A 23,227-nucleotide genomic window follows, 5' to 3' on the forward strand; every position below is an offset into this window, starting at 1 on the left:
TGGCAGAGCTCTAACGAACTGAATCCTTTGCTTTCATAAAATCAACTTCTATCAGCTAAGAATACGCCTTTTTACTTTGTAGTCTGGTGGTCCCAATAGCAGTGACCAAAACACAGCAACAGCCTAGCAAATATCTGCCAGTCCATCAGAATCCTGATGTAGGCTCCCTTATATTTACATATTTCGCTTTTCTTAAGGAAAGGGTGCCAAATTTGCCTAAGTTTGTGATAGCTTTGAGATGTGGACAACTTTCCATTAGAATTGAGGAAGCTATGCCAAAATTATTTCCACTCAGGATGACTTAAAAGAATTGGAATCCAGATCTTTGAGTGTGAAAGGCTAGTACATTAACTCATAGCCCTTCTTTCCCTCCATTGTACTGTTAAACGCTTAGTAAAAGCAAGCAAATAGTGGAAGAGATAAGTATGTTTGCTTGGGAATTACACTGTAAAGAAAAAATAGAACGGGCTTGGTGAAACAGACAGATGTTTTGTTTAGGGGAGCCAGAGGAGGATGCTTCTGGTTCTTCTCCAAAGAGGGGGAAAAAAGCACAGACGCAGAATTTTGTCATTTAACAAAACTGCTTTTTCAATCCCCAAACTAGGAACAATACAAAACCGTCTCATTTTAGTACATCTAAAAAACCCACTAACAAACTGGTGTCACCAATGACCAGAGCTGATTGATAACCTGGTTCCCTGTTGTGTCATCAAATGCGCTTTATGCAGAGTAACAAATGCTAAAAAGCAGGCCCTAAATATGCTCATACGAGTTATTCAGGGACAGAGTACAGTGCCCAAACACAAAGGCAGTTTATTCACGAAGGTCTCTACGATTTTGGATCACGCAGTAACACTACATAGGGAAACTCTGTACATGCACTAACACAACGCTTACAGGAGGATGAACAGGATTCGCTTCCCACCTTGAGCATGTATTTACCATTTTTAAACCTGCTGTGAATTTCCACAGTTTAAATGGTACCAAGTGTTATAACACAATGGTCAGCTGTGTGTAGAAGTTCCCAGCTTGAAGAATTCCCTTGGCCTTATGCTATTTCTTCATTATTTCTTTATTTCTGGTATTTGTCTATGTAGAAATAATGTTTAAACTACCTAGATTTAAGCACTGCAATTTGTAGAATCTAGCCTAAAGCTGCTATTTGTGTGTCGTCTGTGTGTACAATCCCATACATTCACAAGCACACTGCAATATGAGCAGGACTGACAGTGAAAGAGCAAGGCAGAAGTGGCAGTGTCATGCTAAGTAACCTAGCAACATTCATAACAGAGCACAACACTCCTGTTTAGATTAAACTCTGTCTCAGTGATACAGTTTGTTACTTTACAGTGTGATTCTACTTGCAGGCCTGGTCTTGGCAAGATATTTGGTGCTACAGAAGAAAATAATTCGTTACATCCCTGAAGTGATGTTACTGCCCTGGTTTCTCACGTGCAAACCTTTCCCCTCAATTTGCTGTGCTGTAGGAAAAGTGGATTGAAAAAGTTACTTCAGTAGGATGCGTTGAACTGTGAGTTTAAGCTACGTCCAACACACTAGTGGGTTTCTGTTGTATACCTCAGCTCTTGTATCGGGTCTGCAAAGAACAAATAATATCACAAAAACAGTAACACTCTGTGTTTCAGAAAAACATTGTTAAGACTTTGAGATCAGCACAGGAGACCTCCCCCTTACATAATAAGTGCTAGAATTTTTGGCCTTAGAGAATTGCAATCACTGCCTAATGTAAACATGTTGAGGTGTGACATACTCCTACTCATTTCAAAAAGTTGGCCTCAGTCAGTGAGTAGTGTCAACAGAAGAAAATTGAAGTTGCTGGATTGGGTTACTTCTGCTGGTAAACTGGATTTTTTTCCTCCCTTTAGAGTATGTATGCTATCCATGCTCAGTTAGGATACTGAGATGTTATCAGCTGAAACAAATGGTAGAAGAGTGATTAAAAAACAACACCCCTCCTCTCTGAAACCTCAAACCACAGGAAAAAAACTGCTGTTGAGTTGCTAATCTCTTGGAGATAGAAAGGTCCCACCCTACTGATGCAAGATGAAAACAGAAATGTAGCTCACATACTTTATGGTGACTTCATCATTTAATTAGTTCATGCATACGTAAGATGAGATAGTTTTCTGAAGATTTATGTCCAGAAGCATGTTTGCTCTGGAGCCAAACCTTCATTTACCTGTGGGTTAGCAGCCATAATAGTGTAATTCCCATCATCATCCAGGGTGGAGGCTGCAGTATGCAGTGAGCAAGTTCCGTCAGGTTCTCTTTGAATTCGGTAGTGATCACTTCGTTTAGAAATTTGCTTCCCATCTTTAAACCAATAAATCTGCAGGAAAAAAACAGGCACGGCTGATAAGAGGTGGGCACTCATTGTCATCATTTCTCAATTAATAGCGCTAACGAATCTTAACTGCTGAAAACCTCTCTGGTAAGCATTAAAAGAAAACCGGTTTGATCAACTAGTAAAAGTGCAGAACTACACTCCATGAACCACTTTCACTAAAAGACAAGTTACCGGTTAGCAATCGCTCAAAGAGAAAGACGGCAGCGTGAACATTTACCGAAGAAATTCACAGGTGCATAAGGGCTGTACCCATCCCAAGCACAGAACGGCAGCCGAACATTTCAAGAACTGAAAATAAATGTCATTACAAAGAAAAGCTCTATCTCAGAGAAGATGACTAATTTTAAATTTTTATTTCACTTAAATCTGAAGAAGTTGGAGAAAGAACGCTATCGCGCTCTCTTCAGAAAATAAAAACATCAAACAAGGTAATTATAGGAATAATTAGTTCAATGAAGAATAAAATAGAAGCAATGATCTCACTGTTGAAACACCGGTTTTGTCTCATATCCATTACGCCGACTGGACTGGACCAAAAAGCCAGAAGGGGATTCAGCCGCTCCCGCTGGCAATGAGCAGTTCAGTATGCGAACGGGCCAGCTCAGTATAATTGTGTGATTGAAACCAACAGTGTCACCCCAGTGTGACAGACATCTACAGAAACGGACAGCTTTACAAAGCAGTAGGAAATACTTCAAAGCAAGTCAGCACACAGATAGCCTTTAGTAATTGTACACCAACGCCACCATAGTTCCAAGTTGTACCGAACAGTTACGTTATCTATCAAACGGAGGTCTTTTCCATTACTTTCGATACATAATTTTATTCTCTGGCTGACCCAAGACCTACCTTCAGTGAGCCAAAAAAATGATGTATGCGGAATAATATCTTATAGTAATCCATAAATTACACAAAAAACATGTATGTGTTTTTAATACCTCAAACTTGAGGCGAAAAAAGATTCAAATATTTTGACCTAGCTTTGGGGGTTTTTTGCTATATTTTAAAAATAATATAAAACCCCAAACTGAAATCTGCTGGAATCAAAAGAAAAACATGGTGTGTGCATGAAAACACACACAGGAATATGTGAAAAATTTTATACTAGGAAGGCTGTAGTCAGCTCCCCAAACCCATATTTAAGTAGGACATTATTTACTTGTCATTTCTGAAGCAGGTATTAGTCCACATCAGTGGTGTTCAGCATTTCTTAAGTCACTTGTGCAGATACCTACACAATTTTTACGAGGTTAACTCGTACAAAGTACAACTGTATTTGTCCCGGTCGCATGACTGCTGGGACTATTTAGCATGAGGAAAACACACACATTTTCCTCAGTCTAATTCTTGAAGTGGGAATTTAGGTCTTACAGTGAGGAAAGGGTGCCGGCTTTCCAGTAAAAATGAAGTGACAAAGCAAAGCACAATTCCTGATAGAGTTTAATATGCCAGGTTCTTCATACTTGCCAACATTTCAAAGCTCTAAATTCATTCACTTGGGGGGGAAAGTTAAGGATCTACTTTTAAATTTCCCAAAAAGACAATGGAGAATGTTTTGGAGGGAATGAGTGGAAATTTCCCTTAAAAATTAATTACCATGTATGGTTTTTATATTAACAAGCATTATGTGTAAGTAGAAATGATTTCATTTCCTCAATAGCTGGTTATACTTGTTTCCCACTTTGTCTGTCAGCAGCCTTGCAGAGGCTCTGTGGTGCTAACAAAAGATTTAGTCATGTCTTCTCATCTGCTGACAGAGCACTTACTGGAGATGCAAAAGATATTTGATCATTTATATACACATGCTAATGGATGCTGGTAACAACATAGCTGCAAAAAATGAGTTTTAACTTGCATGCTTTACATGTGTCATAATGTTGCTTGGAAAATCTACTGCATTAAGTAGTAATTATTTAATAACAATGCACTTATCAGAAATAGCAGGAGACATGCCAGGAATTATTACATGGGAATATATGCAAATATTAACCGAACCAGCTATCCAAACATCATGCATATGTTGTCCAGTACTCATTTCCACTAAGTTTAAAAGCATTGGCATCACTGGGTTTTACTTATGAGGAGTAAATTCTCAATATTACCTTTATCTGACATAGAGTTAATAAGTAAAACACTACCAGTGCTGGAGACAATGGCCCTTGCAGTGAAGTATTTTCTTTCTAGGATACCTTTTAATAAATGTACCATTAAACTACGTAAGCACTGAACACTGCATCTGGATTGCTTTTATTTGTACCAGATTTTCAGAAACCAATGTGTAACGACTAGAAATACAATGGAATACACAGTACAAAAGGGGTTTTGATCTTGGTCAGCACAGGCATTTTTAATCACTATGAATTATATTCAGCCATGTGAAGAGCGAGCAGTATGAGCTTTATGCAACATTCATGTCTCAATTAACCTTTCATATGGCATTGTCCTAATTCTGAAGAGAAATGTCCCTTAAAAAGAAGTATTCCACAACCCCTCCTGTATCACCACACGTTCTCATTTTAATGAGAAAATAGTTTTACATTACACTGAAGGTTATAACAATAGTAGACTCAGATTTAAAAAGTCGTATTTATGAAGACAGAATTTGCACATCAGTATTCAATTTACATGGCATGTTCAGGGGAAAAAATAATCAAGCCAATAACCCCGCTTAGAAAAATCCCTTGTAATGAATGCCAGATTTTAGAAACACTACAGTCCTTCCCAAAGCCATTCCTTGGCAGAGCTGACAGAACACTTAGAAGGGAGGAGCTTCAAGTTAGTAAATTATTTCCAGCTTTTCGTTTGCCAAAGTAAAGAATTTATTCAGGGGCAACACTTCCAGCTTCAACAAATGACAGCAGAAGGGCAGCCCTCAGCCATTGAGCATTTCAAAATTGCTATCTTGGCATGCTCCGGCAGATGAGGGGAGGATACAGCCTTTGACATTTGCAAAGCCCGGCTAACAAGTAGCCATCCAACAGGACTGAAGTTGGTTCCATCCCAAGCAACTTAACAAATCGCACAAAGCATCTGCAAGTGAACAGAATAAAGGGTCATAGTCCCAGGTGCGAGAGCAAATCACTTCTTAATGTGCATGCTTTGACGCTGCAGAAAAACAGAACATCGTATCTGAATCAGAGTGCATTCACATCAGATACTCCTTTATCATGCCGTGCTTTAGGGGGAGTACTAACAATGCGGTTTCTTGGCTGTGCAATCCCTAATGCCAAAACAAGGTGAGCGAGGGAAAGGAAATATCCTCTTTCATCTGTCTTAAATCAGATTAAGATGACTGTGAAACTACACCTTAATTGAAAACTGTGAAAATTAGAGAATGGCTAAGTTGACTAAGGCTGACTCATAATAGGTCATCCAGCAACTTAGTCATAAGCCTCAGGCAAAAAGAGTACCTCTCCAGCACACTGCACCTCTAACACCAACGAACCCCTTTGTCTTCCACCCTTATTCAGCACAGCGGACTCTTCTGTATGGTCATCTCACAAGTCATGCTGGACATCAAAGGTTTGGTTTCAGCCAGACTGGGCTAATCTTCTCAGTGTGTGTCTTCGGTTTGAAGCAGGACTGCTTTTTTGACACGACTATACTGATCAGCCCCACTTACTTTGCAGTGGTTCACATTGTGTTGTGGTCTTGGAGCACAGAATTGGATTCCTTTCAGATGAAACTAAGCCAGAAAATGTGCTCCAAGAACACATCTAATGTGCTGCATCTGCTTCAGTCTGTTGGACAAGATTAGAGCTAGCCCGAAGTAAAACCTCCTGATATGCATGCAGGGATGGATATCTCATTCTACAGATTTGCTTCTTCTGGTCTGCACTACTTGTTAGTGTAGATGTAGCTCTAGTTCTGTGTTGTTCTTTCTCTGCTACCTGACAAAGTCAATTTTTCTTTTTACAGTTTGTGCAGTATCATACACCTATATCATCGGACATGTAAAGTTGTTTGCATTTATCTCTGTTCAAAATCCTAAATATACCTGTAAAACTTACACTAGATGAGATTTGGATGTGGCCGCTGCTATGAAGATCTTATCTAAGAGATAAGGCACCTTTGATCTTGTCTAAGAAGAAAAGAGCCCCTATCCACAAGAGGTCACTGCAAGAGCTGCAAGGACCTCACAGAGAAGATACTGGCTTCAGCAAGGAAGTTGAAGCAGCTACTGCTGTTTGCCTGCTGCATAATGAGTCGGTCGATTGCGAAGCAATTTTTGAAATGGTTAAACACAACGTACCAAAGGAAGGCACTCTTCCAGACTACTGACATCACGCAACTGGTACTTTTACATTTGCTAAAAGGAAATGCTTCCCAAGCCCAACCCTCCCTCAGAAGCTCATCATTAAAACCTCACCATCATGTCTCATCTTGCTGTTGGGATATATGGGAGTTTATGGTATTTTATTATGCCTTCCTCTAACTTCCAATAAAATCCAGTCTTGTTAGGGTGTGTAGATATAAACTCTGCAGCACTGAAGAATGCAGAGATACCACGCTGGCTCCTGAACCAGAAGCAGCATATTTTTGCATTAGGATGTTGCTGTGCCTGAGTTAATTACCCATGTTAATCTGATGGGGTTGCTTTTGGGACTACTGTGCCAGCTCACATGGGGTTCTCTAGCACTGCACTGCATTCTGTGGTACAGATGTACCCTGAAGGTAACTCTGAAAATGACAGAAGTGTTACTTCTAGGTAAAATAATTGAGATGAAGTCTCAGGAGGGAGTAACTAAGAGCCGAAGCCTCATAGTAGGATTTTTGCCTAGTACAAATCTAAATAATTCCAGTGATGTCAAAAGAGATTTGACAGTTTATACCAGCTAGGAGTCTTTCTTGTGAAGAGAGAATGTCTGCTGTTCCTGTAAGATACAGCCCATATGGTCCAGGGGCTCACTGTAAGGTACCAATATAGAACTCTTCAGAGGGTTTCTACAAACATTTACACTCCTTTCTTACCTTTGGCTTTGGATTTCCTGCCACTTTGCATGTAAATGTGACTGGCATTCCCTCAAAGATTTTGTAATGCTTCAGCTTTATCTCAAAATATGGTGACATACTGTTATCAATAGGTTCATCTCCATGTTGCACCTCGTCATCTGATTCTTCCACAGGAGATCTCTCCAGCCTGTATTCAATTTCACTGATCAATCTTTGCTCAAAGCTGGAGACTTTATACTCCTGTCAAACAAGAAAGGTACATATTAGTGTCCAGCTTCAACACATTGCTCAGCAAGATGTGTTCCTAATGGTTTTTTTTTTATTCTACTGATCTTTGACAATCCATTAAGGTTTTATATATAAAAGGAAACTGTATCTTGTTGAAGAAAAACACTATAATCCATGCCTCCAATAACTTCGCTATGAAACAATGAAGACATCTGGTATGAGGCAAAAATTGTATTTCATGTTATCTTAAGGCCTAATTTATAAGGGGAAGAAAAGTCATTGGTTGCTTTCTTTCCATTTTTTAAAAAAGCCTATAAGAATAAAAGTATTCTGAAGCAGTTCATAAAGACAAAAGAAACACACTAATATTTCCTTGAGGGTACAGGCAGATTTAGGGTGGGTTTTGTTTCCAGATGGCCAGAAGACCATATGGTTCACATCTGCTCTTTGCATAGAACTGTACCGGAGGCTGCACCAGAAGGCTAAAATGGTTTTGTTTACAGTTGCCTGTAAAAATGAGGGAAAAAAAAAAAAAAAAAAAAGAGAAAATGACAACACTGGCAGTTCATGATAGTTGTCTCCCTTTACTCCTGTTGCCATGGTCCCCTTTGTCTGGCCAAAAGTATCACTTCTTCCTTAGAAACAAAATTTGTCATAAGAGTATTCAAGATCTAGAAAGAAGAGTGGAAAGTTTCATCCAGTGTAAAACACTACTGCTTGTTTAAATATGCTATTCAGATACCGGGAAACGTTACTGTGACATAGAGAGTTATGTACTTTCTTGACCTGTTCACTCTATCTACTTTGCAGTACAAAAGTCCTGCTTTGAATCTTAGTGATAACAAAGATAATGCCAGAATGTAAGAAAGCTCAGAAGCGGGGCGGGGGGGAATCTTTATTAGCCAATGCTCTTCTCAGTCAGCAGAAATTCAGGCACTCTTTCAAATGACCTTTGGCCATTGCCTCTGACCCTTATTTTATTTAAGATAGAACACGTCTCATACGAAGCCTCCTTTCACATGCCCATCCTCTACCATTGACTCTGTTCTGGGAATGACATGTAGCCTTTCTACTGACTGGTCACAGAACTAATCATAACCCTCAATAACAGTAAAAAATGGAAAAAGAGAGAAATACCTTTGTAGACTGCAGACATTTTTTTAATTTCTTTGTTCCCTGAAAGTTTATCATAAAAGTAAACCATGAAGTACACGTGGTATATATAAAGAGCAACTGATCTGGATGCAAGGCAGTTAGTATCAGTGTATGTTAACACTACGGCAGAAAGATACTGGAGCACGCCTTTACTGCGGTTAAGCTGCCTGCACTCAGACAATTAGGCTTATAGAACAACTTTAACACCCTGAAGGGAGTGCACCCCAAACCTCCCCAGTTATTAATGCTAGGTGACCTCTTGTTATTAACCAAGAGCAGTAGAAGGGAAAGGGCAAAGACGACAGAGAAAAAAAGTCAATGGACAAAAAAGCAAGACAGAAAAAGGTGAAAATGTTAACCTTTTGAATATCCACAGGACTCACTACAGAAGCACCAACAGAGCGAGCTTCCTGCAAGGGTAGAAAAAAAGATCAAGAGGCAGAAAGAAGACCAAGAGGCATCCATGACAGTTTCTCAGGGTTTTTATCAGGAGAACGTACTTTATGTGGTAACATAAGCAAACGAATGCTACACATTTCCGAATAGCAACTCTGGCATCCGAACAATGGAGAACTCGTACCTGGCCTTTCAAGCAGACTTTCTGTTGTGTTTTTGGTCTGCATCCAAAAAGAGCAGATTACACACATAAAGAGAAGATGGTTTCAAGATAGTAGATGTATTTTTTTTCCTTGAGAGACTTAAAGGTCAGGACAGAATAGGATAAACGGAAGGGTTTAAAGCAGAGAGCAGACAATTGAGAACTCTCAACCTTATTCAGTATGGAAAAACTGAGCAATAGGCATGTGATCTTCCAGTTTACTTCACTGATATATAACATATGACTTCTGTAATCAAAACCGTCCTATCTTGTGTGTATTTATTGTCTTATGTAGGACTTTTTAAAAGAGAATCACAGCCTGTGAAAAAGAAAAACTGAAAGAAATTTTTTATTTTCCTATGAAATTGTAGAGTTATGTGGCACCTGTATAGCAGGCTCCTCTTCTGGTTCCTGTATGTTGAAGACAGTTGCAGCACTGTCTGCTCCCAGCAATCGACGAGCCATTTTCTCCTCGTACGTTAATCTCTGAACAAAAAATAAAAGGGGGACAAGGAGGAGTGAAAAGAAGAAAGAAGAGTTCTTATTTCTCATTAAGAACTACAAGGCAGTTAGACAGTAAGCAATGCTTTAAGTAATGTTAATAAAAAGAGAGCAGCAATATGTTTCTAACAGAAATTTTCTACCGCAGTTTGTAATGCATTTTTTTTGCATTACAAGTGGCTCTTCGGGCTTAAGCAACCCTTGCCCTGACTCTGCCATTTGTTTCCATCCTCTTGCCAGGAACTTGGGCAGGAATGAGCAATAGGAACTGCTTAAATCAGCATGGCCATCAAAAAAGTGCATGTCAAATCATCCCAAATCTTACTCCTAGTCGTTCTGCTCAATTTTTACGTTAGAACCACACAGCAGAAAACTCTGCCAAAAATGCTAAGGAGATACTAGACGACTTGATTATTTTGTCAAAAATATGACAGCTTTATAGAAAAATATATTCTTTAAGGTTTATTTCTATTTCTTCTTACTCTTTCAGAAAATAAGGAGACAGCTTATAAAAGACAATTTACACTCAGAAGGTAAAGCAAGTTAAAAGAAAACCTGAAGTGTAATAATTATTTCATTATTATTTTCCCTTCTACATTCAATAACACATTTCAGGCACTTAGACGCTTTCTTACAAATCAACATTGAAAAAAAATGCCAGTGAATGAAAGGCAAACTCATTGCATGGTGAAATGCCTCATTTAAACAGAGAAATGAAAAAAGAATGGAAATTGTAAAACATCACATCTACTTAATGCTTCCATTTTTAAAAAAGCTCATGTAAATTAATTTTTAGAAGATGTCATACTGTAGCTAAACCAGCAGGCTGAGACTCATGAAAACTAGGTACCAATCTTGGCTTGGTTACAAATGTCTAAGCAAGTCATGAACTTTTCTTCACTTTAATTTCTTCTGTGATCACTCCAAGTGCCCACAGCCATAATTACATAAACAGAATCACCCAAGACAGGAATCTGCAAGGCAAAAGCCTCAAGGCAAGCGCAAAACCAGAGTTTACTTGATTTAAGCTCCCACATCATCTGATCACAGTTTTGGTTGTTTTTTTTTTTTTTTCCTTGGGCCATGTGGGCTTTCTCAGGACATTCCATTCATTTGTCCAGGCCAAATATCTCTCTCACTTTCCAAAATAGGCATTGACAGTCATGCTTAGCCCACCTCCTTTGAAAAAAAGGGAACTTACACACTATGAGAGTGGTTCTGCTTAACTGCTACAGAAAATTGCCAAACCCTATGGAGTCAATGGGGAAAGGTTAGTCGCTCTGAACATTTTCCCTACTTCACTCCATTGACCTTATTGAGAACCAGAACCCAGCAGCTGTGGAGTAGATAGTCTGACTCAATAGGCTGTCTTGAACTACACCACCATAGTCCACATCTCAGACACGGTAGCCAACACAGCAAACTTCTGAGCATGGTCCTGAGAAACCTAAAGCACACTACCTTTCAGTGACACAAAGGTACCCCAAGGCATGCAGATGCTTTTGAAAACATTTCATTGACAAAACAGGGGTGACAGTCTACATTTTTTAAATTACTTTCCTCTTAAAAGAGATTCCTGCTTCAAAGACATTTAAATCAATGCCTTAATAACTGTAATCAAGTCTTAGGAGAGTTGCTTCTCATCAACTCTGAGCAGGAAGAATTTGGTATTTTATCTTTTATGCATATCGTAAAATGCACAAAAATTAATGCAGAACTTTGCGGCTGTGCATTTCAATTGTTTGATATATTTCCCCATTCTACCTCATTTCTTGACTCCTCAAGCAGATCGTTAATTCTTGAGAAAGTCTGTAAGTTAGTACTACAGGTTGTTTTTTATTCCTTTGGTCAAAAAAGAACCACAACTTCAGGATCGAATGATGCCTGATTCCTAATGGGTTTGTTTCTCACGATAAACTGCCTCGGCCCCCTCCGATGTCCACTTACCACCTATACTCTCCCCCCGTTGTCCGACAGCTGGGCAAAAGGTAGAATGAGCCTGGACTGACCAAGAGCTATGCATATGCTTACTGGCCAGCCACGTAGTGATGAACAGTCAAAAGCAAATGGCCTCTGATGCTGAAAAAGCCCTTGAGGTACAGACTGTGCAGGCTTCTTATGCTGACTCATCATCTTTGAGACCTCCATTGCTTTGTTAAGTCCAAGTAAAGTTACCCAACAGGAGAAGGAATGATAGGCCAAAATGTACACTATCATTCCTTATGGAAATGCAGCTTTGGAAATGCAATTTAAAATAAGAAATACATAAAATATAAAAATAATCTACACAATTATTTTATATGCAGCATATCTGAGAAGCTACCCTTGATGCCCACTCCCATTCCCCAGGGTATTTTATGTTTTTATACCGGTTGCCCGTTGTTCAAAAGGTCTTCCTTGAAGCGAAGTTTTCTTTCCAGATCCTGAATTACAGCATCTTTTGACCCTTGAATCTCTTCATCTGATGCTATCCTAGCCGTTCTGCCTGTTTTCTTGGGAAATCCCCTGCAAAACAGTACAGGAAAATTCATGAGCTTTCCTGAAATCATTGGTATTTAGAAATTTATCTGGAATCACTGCTATTAATGAAGAAAATGACATTGTGTCTTTGAAATTAGAGGTCTGGCATCTTACTATGCTGTCCCTTCTAACTCACATCACTGATTAAATGGTTAGTTTAAGGACAAAGTTGAAACTGCTTATTCATGCATTAGTTAAAATAGGGTTCAGGATCGTGTAGCGGTGGCTGTAAACACCATACACTCAAAGAGGAAACTGATGAGCAATGGCAATAAAGCAAAGTGAGAGGAAACATGAAAGAGAAAGCATGACTAGATAAGTGGGGATGGAAGATAAACTAGGTTCCTATGAAGTACCAGATGGCTAAAGATCAGAAAGATGTAAGACAAGGCAGTTAATTATTAATTTCCTATATTATTTATTAACTAATTCCTTGTTACAGCTTTGCAATACACAATGCATAACTTCATGTTTATTCTTCATATCTCTGTGAACACATACCCGGAAGGCAACATGTAAATGCTGTTTCTGAAAGAAGAGTCATTCACAGAGTCTAGGTTACACTGGCAAAAAGAAAAATCATCCCTGTAAAGCAGTTTTCAGCAGCAGGGTTTCACAATGGAATAGCAACCATTTAGCAGTTTGCATTCACAGGGCTAAGCTATTCCTCGTATCAGTCTACAAGTCACGATTGCACTTTCAGGACGTCTCGCTCCCATTTTCTGGAACGGAACAGGAAATTTTTTTCCAGTCTGCGCTAATATTTAACACTTTTCAGTAATGTTATGATGGCTCTGTTGCTGGAAATGCCCAGCAATGGTGGTTTCTACTGGAGATCAGCTGTTCTTATATAGTTGTGAAGAAATCAACATTGCTATCAGCATTTGAAACTTGTAGCGCACCCCATTTCTCCAGTGAAGTCACACATTACCATTTAAAACACCGATACAGATTCAATGAGAGTTTTGGGGGGTTTTTTAACTTCATCGACTAAATAGGGCTCAGCCCATTACATGGGAATGACTTATGCAAAATATGGAATCAAATCAGATAAATTGCCAAAAACTCACAGATGACAGAGATGGAAAAAAATTAGACTAGCATGTAAGGGGTAAAATTCTTTCCAATGCACAACTTAATAATTTAATTACCAGCACCAAAATGTTAAACAAGAATCATACGGAGATAACAAATTTTCTTGGATATTGTTTGGTACTATGTTTCTATAACATGGTTAGAGAAACTTCATTCTTCAACAAGTGTTTTCAATGGTAATTTTTAGCATTAGTTAAAATGAAACAATACACATATGCTGTCAAAAGCCAAAAAGGAATTAAGTGAATAGATGGAGAAGACAATAATTGGAAACATTTCTGTCTAAATTCCTAAAACATTTCATATTCTGTTACTGCAAGTAAATTTAAAATGGGAAAATGGTGAAGTTCTTGTAAAAAGAACTGCATTTTCACATTAAATCACAGCAGAAGAGCAGACATTTGCCTAATATCGCAAAGAGCCAGAGAACAACATCCCTCACTCTAGAAATATTCAGCCGTTAGCTGGAGATCTTCTCAGTCACCAAGCAGAATAATTCCCTCAGCATTTGGCTGGGGATCTTCTCAGCCACAAGTAACAAAGAAAGTCTCCTCCACTCTGTTTTGGGGAAGAAGTCAGGAAAACTATCCCATCTACAGGGAGACAAGAGAATGCTAAGAGGAAGGGGTAAGGTCTCTTCAAGAAAGAGATGTTTCAATAACTCAAGAAATTTGGGGACAGTAAATGTAAAAGGAAGATATGGAAGGAAAATGCACAGGAGAAGGTGGGAAGAGGGGATCAGAAGTCCCTCAGGAAGGCTGGACCAGCTGCTGGAAGGCTAGTGGAAAGGTGGCATCTGTCTCTCTCCTCACAGTCTTTCCCTTCACCTTCCAGCCTCTTACCCCACGAGCCCAGCACTGCCACGGAACTGAATTTTGTCACTTTTTAGATAAGGACACACACACCAAAAAAAAATCCAGCCAACTTCAAGGCAGGAAATTTCAAATTTGGCTTCACCTTGAAGAAGCCCTGTGCCAGCTTTCAATGGAGACATGCATCCTACCTTGAAAATTGCAAGTGATACATTAAGAAATAGTTTCCATTTCACATTCTTACAAATTTCATACTTGAATGATAAAAAGAGTCTTAGCAGAAAAAGGCCTGCTTATGCTTGGCACTCAATAGGCTGTAAAGGTAAAATGCACAGTTTACCCAAGAAAGTCACAACAGTGCATGAAAAGAGGGGGATGGGCTAAGTGCTCTGGAGTGGATTTCAAGTAACAAGTGAAAGCATTTTCTGAAGCATTATCAGTTATCTCCTCAGAGATAACAAAAACGCTTAAGCAAACACCCATTTTTAAAAGGGGAAGGAGTTCCAAGAGAATTACAGGTCAGTAAGTTCAACATCCATACTAAACATAAGAAAACAATATTACAGTCCATTTCAAAACAATGTAGGATAATAAGGAAATGAAAATTGAAGCATATCAAACCTCACATTTCTCTCTCTGTCAGGCTGAAGGACATGCAGATAGGCAAAAAGAAGTAGCTTTGATACACTTCAGTTTATGGCTTCTGAGTAAGCCTCCAGGAGCTGCAGTAAGTTCCCTAGTAAATCAGGGAAACAGAGTCTGGCTGAAATTTCTATTATACGGCTGCATAGCTGTCTGAAAAAGCTATTCAGAGGGCAGCAGTGATTTCTTTTTCTATCAAGCTGGAAGAATATAGACCAATGAGGTCTTTCAAAGGTCTATGTATACTAAGTTCAGTACTTAGTATTTAAACCTTAACAACTGGAATAGTGAAATAAAAAAGCTGGTTTCTCAAATTGGCTGATGACACTGAACTTGCAGAGGTTGCAATTCATTTGCAGGTAACAACTGTAATTTACAATAATCTTCGTAATTAGTCTAGAGGTGGTCTAATGATCGTGAAACTCAGCAAAAATGTTCAAAGCATCACAGCAATACAAATGGAAAATTAGCACTAACATACTAAGCATCTCTCAAGAATCTGTGAGATTAAAACTTGGACAATAACATCATTATTTCAAAAGGAAAATAAATATAATTCTGGGACACATTATTACAAGACACGAAACTTCATTGTTTTCCTTTATTCTTTGCTGTTGGACACTGAATCCAGTTTTACCACTGCACTTTAAGAAAAATACAGCAAATTGGAAAGTTCTAGAACAAGAAAACTGTCAGATGGTTTTAAAAGCATAGCTTTTTGTGACAAGCTGTCACACACACACAAAGAAATATCTTGTTTATTTAGTCAGGAAATGAGGAGAATGAAGATAGAGAGGTGAATCAAACATAAACCATCAGAAAATAGCTGGCATTCAATGATTCTCCATGTCTATTGAGGATGATAAGTAGACAACAACTTGAAGAACAACAGGCCTAGCTTAGACAAAAACAATGTAGAACTCTCCTTTCTCCACCCTCCAACAGTGACAGTTAAACCCTGGAACAAGTCATGTAGGGAAGCTAAGGAATTTGATTTAAGAACAAGTTATGCAAATATTTCAGCAATGGCCTGGAGATCCCTGGTAGCTTTTAACAGGAGAGGCAGACTCCCTAACAACCTTCCAGATCTCTGGTTATTTGCCAGAATATCCTGAGCTTTGCACAGTGGGTGTGGAAGTGTCATCCAAGACCTAGTCAAGGCAACTTGCCTGAAAAATAGATTCTCTTCTCTTTACTTACATTTACAAATAAGTATTTAAGCAAGGAAGTAGTCAGTTTAAAAATATAGCTATAAAAATGAGTATCAGTAAAAATTTCTTCAAATGCCTTTAGAAAACCTCTCTCTTTCAGGACTATTTTAAATTGGGACAAAAAAAGAAGAGGTACACAAGGAAATGTAATTCTTCCTGCAGATGCTCTATGTCCACCCCCTCTTTAGATTCTCTTTCTTTCTCTACATATATACACTTCAAAATATGTACATAAATATATATACACATACATACCTCCATACCAAGTTAGCTCTTAAGACCTACATTCTTGAGATGAATTTCAAAATGGCTACAAGGCAATAGCAACAAATAGAAGGTCCTTGGTAAATCTCTCCTCCGAAGCACAGATCCATTCAGCTTGAGAGATGGTTTACATGTCAAGACAGCCTGGCAGAAAACTTTCTTCAGCTGCTTTTGCAAATATTTTTCACCATCCTTACATGCCCTTATCTGGATGCATTAAGTTCCTAAAATTTCTCTCCTCCTTAGTGGCTCATCAGCTTTCTTTTCGTCTTTTCTCAGGGGTAATATAAAACATAACATCCTGCCAATTCCTTTATGTATTTGTATGTTCATTCTTTGCCTGATGCAATTTTCAGTGTATATTCTGAGTATTAAGGTAGCAGGAGATAGCTGGAGAAGGCATATTTCAAGATATTGACACCATTAGTCTCGCGCACACAACCACCACCACAAATGTGCAAAGAAACTATCAGCCTTTGAGAATCAGGCTGCAATTCACAGATTTTAAACACCTCTGAAACATGCATCACTTAAGTCACTGAGGGCCTGAATACAGACGCAGATAAAAGCACACCAGTCTGAATTCTTTTGGTCAGAAAGGGCGCAACGAAATTGCCAAAACTCAGTCATCTTAATTCACACAGAGCTTTTTGACAGCAAAGATTTTTGCAACCTTGGCTTGGCTCTCCTTAGTTTTGAGTATTTGCCCTAACATTTGTTTAGAAAGAAGGCCAAACCAGCAGTACTTGTCATGTTTTAATTACACAGAGTGCACGCTGGATGTGATTCCCTCTTTTCCTATGTACCTTTTACAGTGTAAACAAGGGCAACAGGCAGGCTGTTGTTATCCTTCCAAGAACAAATTCCTGTTTGCAGCCAATATGGCTCAGTTTCACAGAAATCCAAATCAATTCTCTGGTACTGAGGTAATGAACGGAATCTTGATTTTTCCTTTAAAACTAAAGCCTTCCAAAAATACAGCTAATTCCTGCCCACTTAACACACTTTTCATTTACTGTAAGAACAAAGTTACTACAAACACTGTAACAGGTCCCAAACTCTGAAGCTGCAGCTGCATATTAAAATCGTTTTAGTCTGATCTTGTCATACATGCTGTGGAGACCGGAGTCAGCTCTGTTCAGTAATGTGACGTTACATGCATCTGAATTAAGGGAATGCCTGAGGCACAGACTTGACTAAGGATGACTTGCACTAAATGAAACAAAGGTAACAAAAGTTCAACTATTTCTACCACCCAAGAAAAAGTTATGAAACTGTAGCTGAAAAAAATAAATAAATCATGCCTCAGCATTGGATAGGATCAAGACTGACATGAATGATATATATTTCTGAGCAAGTCTGATCCTTCCTCATGGTTAGATAACACAGAGGACAACTCACCTGCAAACTGCATGCCTACCACCAAAAATTTGTTTTTCTAAGGCTTATCTTTAAAAATGCATTTTTACTCATTAAAAGAAGAATTACTACTTTTTCATTCTCCTGTTCAGTTCCTTCCCCACCTGAGCAAGTTACCCCTCTGCCTCATGCTGCACTGGTTACCATAGATACGTAAGTGCCATTTGCTTTTCAGTAGATGTCCACGTATTTGGATATCAATTTAAAAAATGTTACCCATTTTGTAATCGGTAATCTTATCTGCATTTCTGATTGTTACCAGTATTATGCTAGAACTGACGGTCAAGAAGAAATCACTAAAGCACTGACTGATCCTGAATGTAGAAAAGGCTGGCACAGTTCTCATAGTCCTGAAATCTTGAGAAGAACAGGTAACTGCCAGAAGCATGTGAAGAAAAACCTACACTGGACTGAGAAAAGGTAATATATTCAAAATATTAACCTTTATTCCAGTTGATGAAATGCTACTGGTTAAGGTCTCCACAAGTATCAAGCACTGTACCTAGCTTTTACATTCACAGACATTTCTATGGCATTCAGATCTGCTTAAAATAAGGAAGTTATAAAATTAAGTCCTCTGAAGAAAACAATCTGCAGACCAAAAAAAGCTGCAAAGCAATGCTGCAAACAGCCTCTCTCTCTTTTCAACAGAGAGGTATATATAGTAATTCTCTTAGCTAAGTTCACTTGTCATCTTACAACTTTCTTAAGCATCTGCAAATACCATTTAGAAAAAGAACTGGATAAAAATGTCTTGAAAATTAAGACTTCCAGATGCAATGATTGTCAGGATACAGTAGGTCAGTTATTTTGGCTACTATCTGTGTGTCTCCATGTTAAATCCTTGATCTCTACTTTTGAGCAACTTTAATTGATTAGATCTGGGGCACAACTTGGATTTCAAAGTTCAAGTGGAACAAACATGCATTCATCATATTTCAAAAAACCTGATATGGACATGTATTTATGATAATCATGTGCATGTACGTAATAAAAATGTGTTACATTGTGCAAAAACAAAGCCTCCAATATGAGCTGCTTCTTAGCACAATCAAGAAGAAGTGATCTGATATCACAGATAAACCACTCAGGTGTTGGTCTAACAGCCACAAGTAGTATCTAAGCCATGGGAAAAGGATACTACACAATAAATCAAGAAACTTTAAACAAAAATGGTTGAATGGACAGGAGCAATAGCTTAAGAAAATTGGGGGTGGGAATGAATGCAAACCCTAATACTTGCTGGAATTTTTCCAGTTACACACATATTGTCTTCAGATATATTTTCCTGAGATCCAGGGATAACTCCAGGTATGACTGAATAGGTAGCATACAGAGTTGAGGTGAGCTCCCTCAGAAGGAAGAAAACACCCTGACCTTTCTCCTCAGTTTGATGTTGAAATTCTTAATCAAAGTACTTCCTCCTATGTATCACTATTTTCACATCAATCATGCTGTAGGTAACCTCCATTTTTGACAGTTGTGACAGACATAACTTACAGAAATGGGAAAAGTAAATATCCAGTCTACATAGGACAGCAATACAGTTTACTCTAAAATGAAAGTTGGCATTTGTACGGGGAGGCTGTTGAAAGCGGTAAGTAAAAAGATGGAGAAGTGTAGCTTTTCCTCAGAGTGGTCACCATCATTGCTAACTGACTCAAGGAACATAAGGGTCACTAAAATATTTGCTTCAGTGCTATTTGAGACAGAATTCAATGGACAAGTCTCAGTACACAGCTGCAAGAACAGACCAGCAGCTCTGATTCAAAGGGGAAAAAAAAATGCAGATCTCTTTCTGATGCTATTCTCATGGTTCCCACAGATTCTCCTTTAAGATTTGGATTTAAGGTTCTAGAGATCATTGAAACAGCAGTTAAATTTATTATGTAGAGTGATAAAAGCAGCTTATTTACTCACATTTTACAAGATACTTTATTCTTGTCTTCAAAACAATGTTTTCTTTTCCATTTTCCATTCTTTTCCAGAAAGTAGTAAATCTAGAGTCATGTTCTTTCACCAATTCTGTACAGTCAGGTTTTTTTCTGTTTGTTACTAAGGCAATATTACTGAAGATATCTACTTTAAGAAAAAGTCTACTTTACTGAAAAGTGTGTACTTTAAGAAAATACTGTAATTTTTTAAGTTGCTTTCAAAAGGATACATGTGTAGCTGACAATACATGTTTTTTATGCTTAGAAGGAGACTCCATTTCTCCAGATTGGGTGACTCCACACCTTTTTGTAGCAGGATTTATATTCTTGTTATTTAAATATTCACTATATAGTCACTAAATCCTTCTCATGGGATTACTTTTGCTTTCACAAATGCTCATGTAAACTTACCAATGTATGTGCTTACCTAGAATTTGTAAGTATACTTATTTCTTTTCATACAGATATATTTTTTTTTCTATGAACAGTGAAGACCAGATTCTAGCTTCTACAGATTTAACTGTGGACAAAACCCCCTCAATTCTACGTTTCTGTCGCATTAACTCTGCTCCCTGCAAGTCTTTTGTAATCGAAAGCTAACCTGAGTCCAACACATCCACCCACCTTAGAGTTTTCTTTAGGTAAAGAAAGAAAGAATTGAGATTTTTAAGAACAGTATCCAACAATCTTACTCCAGCCAAGTTTTACCTCAGAAATAACTGACGAGTGTTCATAATTCCCTTAAGTACTTAATTAGCTATGCAGTTCCACCAGCACTTCTCTTTTGTTTAATAACACTATGCTCTGGCAAGGCATGAATTTGTCAAATCTGCCCCATTAATAAAAAAAAAGGTTATTCCCAAAGCTTGTTCAGCTCACACCACCACAAGTGGTGGCAAGCTAACAAGTGACAAGCTAACAAGTCACAGCTTGAAAATGCTGGTCACTACAAAGTGTCTAGAGCTTACTGGAAAGATGAGATATACTTTATTCAACTGAAACATTTACCATACAATTGTTGCAAATAAATGCTTAAAATATCTAAAGGTGAATTAGTAGGTACTAATGACACAAAGCTGCTTTCCATGTTTCAGACGTCCAAATGAAACGTAGTAAATTCACAAGTAGCTATTCCCATGATTCAGGCAAGGCTGTAAGACTATGTGTTGTTAAAAAACAACAAAAAAACCCCCACCCCAAACAAACAAAAAACCCCCAGTGCAATGTTTCCAAATCTATCGACTGGAAAGAATATTCATTTGATCAAACTGGTTTAGATAATGCTGTCACTTCCACAGAGTCTCAGGGTCCAAAACCAAGGAAAACGTCAACCCTTAGCTGAAACATTAGCATGGTATTTACTGCCTATGGGCTCCCAGACAGAGTACAGGGATGGAAGAGAGAGTTAGAATGTTTTGTCTGACCTCTTATATAACAAGAGGCACAACACCTCCTTGGATGAATTTCTCTTTTAAGTAGAACAAAGATGATACACACACTAGAAAGGAAATGCCTGAAGAAAGCTGATGGAGGGAAGGTCTGACTCCATGAGGAGAAATGAAGACTGTTGGTTTGTATACAACCACTGTATCTTCCATTTTACAGAAAACTTCACTGATGCTGCCTTTGACCACCTCCAAAAATAATTACCTCCACCTGCAATGTTTATTACTTTATCTTTATTCTGCTTCTACCACAAAAGCAATCTGAAGAAAATAAGAACGATGCCTACTAAGTACTGATTCTGAGGAGCAGATCTATAATTGTGCTAAGATTTAGTAATGAAGAAATCATTGAAATGTATGAAAAATTAAGCAACTATTCAATAAATGCCACGGTACATCAAGATACATAACTTATGAAAATAGTCTGCAGAATTTCTTACTCTGCCAAACAATCATTTTTGGCAATTACAAGAGACTCTGACAAGGCTAAATATTCATTGTTTTCTTTCAGATCTTTGGCTACCAGTGTCACAGTACCCATGCCTGGGAGAGAAGAGAGTAAACAACCATGGTAAAAAGACCATATAATCAAAATATGAACAGTGAATTATGAACTCTGAAATACACACACACAAAAAAGACAAGGCAAGAGAAAGGAGCCATGAAAACGTTGAAACCAGACAGGAAAACTGTTTTAAGAGCATTTTATCTGCCAAAGGCACTTGATATGAAAGTGTCGAGGTATCTAAATGCAATGACAGGTCCAAGTCTACTTCCACTGATGTTAAAATACAATAATAAATCATAAAGTTATTGTCTAAGGAGGAAATCCTACCACTTCAAACACAGTATTTGGAGTCTCTAGTAAAAAATGTACCTCATTTCCATGAAAAGTATTTCAAACTCTGCCTAGTTAACTTTCAGCAACCCACTATCATATTCTCAATATCACCACTATAAGACTGATCAAGAAGCAGAGACAAAGCTAAATGGCTTGACTAGCATTTTAGACACTGAGCTGAAGCAAAACTTCGAATGCTCCAATTCATTCCTTGCACCCAGTCTGTACAGCACACTGTCAGGAAACAGTATCATCCTTTTCAATCAATGGATCTTGGAGATCATGGAGTACATGGTGAGACTATAGGCTGAGGTTATGGAATACTGAGTGGCTCAAAAACTACAATGTCTCAGAAAGACAAATGTGTTCCAGAAAAGAGGATTTGTGAGGATGGAGCAAAAGACGAGGGAAAAGAAGCAAAAGGTGAAGGTGGGGGAAAAAAAGAACTGAGACTATAGCACAAAGCAGAAGAGACCAAAAGCAGTAGGGGGAAGGAAAGCAAGGGCAAGAATTGCTCAGGATTGGTATAAGAACGATGGGAAACAATGATTTACTCAGCAAGACACACCAGACACTAGTAACTTACACAGTAAAATGAAAAAGGAGGCCAGGGAAAAATTGGCATCAAAGACACATAACAATAGATTTCTTTTTGCATCACACAGTACATCTTTTGCTATGTTTTAATGTTATAATTCAGATGACAAATGCTCATTGTATATATATATACACACACATATGTATATATACATATACATAAATTATACACATATACATTCAGTATGGTTAATATGATCCAGCTCCCATCTGGACTACATTTCCTGAGGGAATGCAGGCCAAACAGCCAACCACCTCATCCTCAGCTCAGAGCCTGAGGCTGCTGCCTTGTCCCCGGGGGGACAGACACACCATCACGTGCACACCCAGACTGGCTGCTGAGCTTGGCGAAGTGAGGGGCATGGAGAAGGGGGAAGCATCCTTGCAGAGTTGTCTCTCTGTCCAAAGATCGAAGGGAATGAGGAGGAACACAGCTAATGCCTCAAGTGAGAACACGTGTGCATGAACGTAGCATAACAGGGAAAGAGGGACACAGCAGAGGCTCAAGCCGCTGCTGTCACCCTCACAGCACACAGAAGGGAACTTGAAAGAGAATCCAGTTCCTATCCAGAACTATATAGCTGTACTAGCGCCTTTCCTGGATAATTAGGGGTAATTGCAGGCTTTTGTGGGCTGCGCTTACC

The 23,227-nt window shown here is 38.5% G+C and overlaps 1 protein-coding gene across 3 annotated transcripts in view; it reads right to left on the reverse strand.

The window, feature by feature from the left end:
* Positions 1–23,227, reverse strand: part of PALLD (palladin, cytoskeletal associated protein) — a 208,775-nt gene that overhangs the window by 13,856 nt on the left and 171,692 nt on the right. For 2 of the 3 annotated variants that reach the window (XM_050895394.1, XM_050895395.1), the window contains exons 11-15: positions 12,173–12,308; positions 9,687–9,788; positions 9,064–9,114; positions 7,340–7,561; positions 2,201–2,350 (exon numbers count right to left, since the gene is read on the reverse strand). In XM_050895394.1, coding sequence (XP_050751351.1) covers positions 2,201–2,350; positions 7,340–7,561; positions 9,064–9,114; positions 9,687–9,788; positions 12,173–12,308 — 661 coding nt within the window. The remainder of the gene's footprint in view (positions 1–2,200; positions 2,351–7,339; positions 7,562–9,063; positions 9,115–9,686; positions 9,789–12,172; positions 12,309–23,227) is intronic. The other variant, XM_050895393.1, reaches the window with a different exon arrangement.

This window comes from Gymnogyps californianus, chromosome 4 (assembly GCF_018139145.2).
Source record: "Gymnogyps californianus isolate 813 chromosome 4, ASM1813914v2, whole genome shotgun sequence".
NCBI lineage: Eukaryota > Metazoa > Chordata > Aves > Accipitriformes > Cathartidae > Gymnogyps > Gymnogyps californianus.